The sequence below is a fragment of the Lolium perenne genome, chromosome 4 (genome assembly GCF_019359855.2).
Source record: "Lolium perenne isolate Kyuss_39 chromosome 4, Kyuss_2.0, whole genome shotgun sequence".
Lineage (NCBI taxonomy): Eukaryota > Viridiplantae > Streptophyta > Magnoliopsida > Poales > Poaceae > Lolium > Lolium perenne.
In genome coordinates, this window is record NC_067247.2 from 361396509 (window position 1) to 361400933 (window position 4425).

Below are 4425 nucleotides of genomic sequence, written 5' to 3' on the forward strand. Positions count from 1 at the left end.
CTCCTCCCCTGGCCACAGCGTGGTTCGTCCCCGCACTACTAAAGTACCAAGTGATGTACAGGTTCGTTTTCTCTCCCTCCCTCCTGTTAGTTTGATCTCCACGTACGACCCAACGGTCGTACGACCCTATCTCGCGTCCTGATCGGGGGCGCCCAACCACGTCTGGTTGGTGGGCCCCTGTCGCCAGCGCCACATATAAAAGAGGTGGGGGCCGGGGCACGGACGCAAAGGTTCGTCCGCTGCCGTCCTTCCCACCGAAATACAAACCCTAAGCCACCCGATCTGGTGAGGCGTTGTAGCGGCGGGAAGCTCCACCGACATCACCGCCGCCCCTCCGTCGCCGCCATGGCGAGCTCCTCGTCGACCAAGACCGACGGTATGCACCCATTGTTCTCCTCTAGTGTTCATCCCGGTTAGGCTAGATGCAATTACTCACTAGATGCAACAACTAGAGGTCCTAGAAATCTAACAATGGTATCAGAGCATGTCTAGTTTGTTGATCTAGTTGAGGTAGAAACCATACGGGATAGAATCGAAAACAGAGATTTTTAGTTTGTAGATCCTAACCCTAGATCGGATCATCCCGAGATGAACCAGTAACAGATAAGGAATAAGGGGAAAGAATAGAGAGGGAGGCGGCACACCTGCCGGCCTCCACTTACCGGCGAAGCTCCGGGAAGAAGGGGCCCCGACCCACCAGTAGAGCACCGAGGCTAATCCGCTCGACGGCGGCGCGCCCACCCGCAAGGGGAACGCGCGCACCGGCGAGAGGGTCGGCCACGGCGCCGCCATCTCCCTCCGCGCGACGGCCCAGGCCGGTGGCCATCGTTTCTTGGCGCCGCCGGATGTCGGGCGTTAGAGAGGAGCAGAGGGAGGAGAGTGAGGAAAGTGAGGGTTAGGGTTTGTGGGGCGGCTCCCGGCCCGGTTTTGATCGACCGAGGGCGGCGCGCGGCCGTCCGATCAAATCCGACGGCCAGTTTGTTCCAGAAGCCGTTTTCGGGCCAAAGAGAGGAGAGAAGAGGCCATGGGCCGGTGCTGGGCGCGGCCCATGTAGCGGCGCAGCTCGTTTTCGGCCCGAGCGCAATTTTGGCTTTTAACAGAGCATCAGAGAAGAGCCCATCTGGGCTGGTTGGCCTGCTTTGCTGTTTTTGTTTCCAGTAATTGTTTTCTGTTTTAATTTTCTGGAAATAGTTTAGTAGCAAGTATAAAGTGAGATATGGAATTTTTTCCTGTGGGTTAAAGTTCGAAAATTAAGTTAAGTTTCCGCTGTGCTAGTTAAGTTGAAGTCATATTATATTGTTTCCTAATTTAATTGGAACCAACGGGAAAATTGAATTAGGAAATGAGAGTTAATTTTGAGTATGATGATTTTATTTAATGACCAACGTTGTTAATAAAATTGTATTCCGCAAGATTCAGAATTATCATTATTGGTTCTATTTCTGCCCAACGGTGATGTAGAATTAATATTGAGAAGTGCCATGTTTTAATTTGACCAACGTTGAATTAACACATTTTGATGAAAATTTTGTTTCAGGAAATCCTATGAGTTTTATCTCGGCTATTGAGCCCCTCAATGGAGGGAACTATGGCTCGTGGCGAGAGAAGGTTGAGATGGGGCTTGCTTTGCTTGACCTCGACTTGGCACTGATAGAGGCTTGTCCCATAGAACCTAAGGACCCCGTAAGGGGCGACAAAGAAAGTGAAGATGACTTCAACAAAAGGGTCCTTGACCATGGACCAAAAAGAATGAAGTACGATCTTGATCGTGCTAAGTGGGACTCGTCCAACAGAAAGTGCTTGATGGTGATCAAGAGCTCCATTTTGGAGGCTATAAGGGGAGCAATCCCACAGTGTGACACCGCCAGTGAGTACCTGAAAAAGGTAGAGAGTCAGTTTACTGGGTCTTCCAAGGCCTATGCTAGCACTCTCATAAGAAAGCTTGTCACTACTAAGTACACTGGTGGTGGAGTAAGGGATCACATATTCAGGATGAGCCATATGTCTTCCAAGCTCAAGTCTATGGAGATGGAGCTTCCAGAACAGTTCGTCATCCATCTGATCTTTGCCTCACTCCCAAAAGAATTTGAGACTTTTGCTGTGAACTACAATGCACAGCCAGAAAAGTGGGCCATTGAGAAGATGATTGCCATGTGTGTGCAAGAAGAAGAGAGGATCAAGGGGCAATCTGGTGATTCTGTCAATTACCTAAGCCCAACCAAGAAGAGGAACTTTCAGAGTTTTCAGAGTTCCAAGCCACAAGGGAAACCTCAGTGGAATCCTCCTCTGCCTAAGCCGCATGGCAAGGCTCAAGATCACCAGCCGCATGAAGAGGTGGCCAAGGACACTTGCAAGTGGTGCAAGGAAAAGGGCCACTACCAGAAAGACTGTGTGGCATTCCTGAAACATCTGTGCAAGAAAGGTGAGGATTTAATTACATTTGTAGATGAATCCTTATTTTTAAGTTATGCAAAATCTACTTGGTGGATTGACTCAGGTGCAACTGTTCATGTTGCAAATTCATTACAGGGATTCCGTATGAGACAGACCCTGCAAAGAGGAGAAAGATGCATTAAAGTAGCAAACGGCGTCCAAGCTGAAGTCGAAGCCATTGGAGATCTCCCATTAGTATTAGCTAATGGCTTTGTACTTTTATTAGTAGATGTGCTTTATGTACCCTCTTTGCATCGGAACTTAATAAGTGTATCGCGCTTAGATGATGATGGTTTTGCTTGCCATTTTGGTGATGGTCAATGTAAGATCAAGTTTAATAATGAGATTGTTGGTCTTGCCTTCCGACAAGACAAGCTTTATTTATTGTCACTTTGTGATGAGAATGTGAATGTTTTAAGCGCTGATAATGAGAATGTCTCTACATCCCTGAATGAAAATAATAAGCGGAAGAGAATTGATGAAGTCTCTTCGAAATTATGGCACTGTCGTTTAGGCCATATTTCGAGGGGGAGAATAGAACGCTTAGTAAAAGAATCAATCCTTCCGCCTATGGAATTTTCGAATTTAGAACAATGCATCGATTGCATTAAAGGAAAGTATGTAAAGAACATAAAGAAGGGCGCCAAAAGAAGCACAGGAGTTTTAGAAATAATTCATACGGACATATGCGGTCCGTTTCCTGTGAAATCTGTGGATGGCTATGATTCTTTCATAACATTCACGGATGATTATTCCCGTTATGGTTATATTTATCCAATTAAAGAGCGTTCAGAAGCATTGGATAAATTCAAGATATTTAAGGCTGAAGTAGAAAATCAGCATAGCATAAAGATTAAAATAGTAAGGTCTGACCGTGGTGGAGAGTACTACGGTCGGCACACCCCATATGGCCAAGTTCCTGGACCTTTTGCAAGGTTCCTACAGGAACATGGCATAGTTGCCCAGTATTCTACACCGGGCGAGCCTCAGCAGAATGGAGTAGCTGAAAGACGAAACCGTACCCTGATGGATATGGTGAGAAGCATGTTAAGTTACTCCACTTTACCGGTTAGTTTGTGGATGGAGGCGTTAAAAACCGCTATTCACATACTTAATCGAGTTCCTAGTAAGTCGGTGTCTAAAACACCATATGAGTTGTGGACTAGTCGAGAACCTTCACTCAATTATTTGCGAGTGTGGGGCTGAGCTGAGGCTAAACTCTTTAACCCGAACATTGGGAAATTAGACCCTAAGACAGTAAGTTGCCATTTTATTGGCTATCCAGACAAGTCGAAAGGTTATCGTTTCTATTGTCCAGACAGACTCACTAAGTTTGTAGAAACGAGACACGCTGTGTTTCTGGAGGATGAGATGATCAGGGGGAGCACGGTATCCCGAGAAATCAACCTTGAGGAGAAGCGGGTGTATGCACCCACTCCGATGATCCAGGAACCATTTTTCTCGATACCTGCTGCTGCTGCACCGACACAGGACGATGTCATTGCGACACCTGTTGTTAGTTCTCCTGTGGCAACAATGAATGAAAATAGAGAGAATGTTACCACACATGAGGAAGAGCTGCAACAGCCCCACATAGAAAGTGCGCCAGAGATTGAGAACCTTAGAAGGTCTCAAAGAGCAAGAAAGCCAGCTATTCCTGACGATTTTGAGATCTATGTCAGTGAAGCAGTTCAAATGGAGGGTGATCCCACCACATTTGAAGAAGCCTCAAGAAGTGCTCATTCATCGAAGTGGATTGAGGCCATGGTTGATGAAATGAGATCAATGAGTAGCAACAAAGTCTGGGATTTAGAAGAAATTCCTAAAGGAGCCAAAATAGTAGGCTGTAAATGGGTCTACAAAACAAAGTGTGACTCTAGAGGGAATGTTGAAAGATATAAAGCACGACTTGTTGCGAAAGGTTTCACTCAAAGAGAAGGAATAGATTATAATGAGACATTTTCTCCGGTCTCATGTAAGGATTCTTTTAGA

General features: G+C 46.3%; 1 protein-coding gene across 1 annotated transcript; it reads left to right on the forward strand.

Annotated features, from left to right (window-relative positions):
- Positions 1–1066: 1066 nt before the first annotated feature.
- On the forward strand, positions 1067–2814 carry LOC127296805 (uncharacterized). Its single transcript, XM_051327030.2, has 2 exons — positions 1067–2422; positions 2530–2814. The coding sequence occupies exons 1-2, from the start codon at positions 1546–1548 to the stop codon at positions 2574–2576; spliced, it is 924 nt and encodes a 307-aa protein (XP_051182990.2). The 5' UTR covers positions 1067–1545; the 3' UTR covers positions 2577–2814.
- The last annotated feature ends 1611 nt before the right edge of the window (positions 2815–4425 follow it).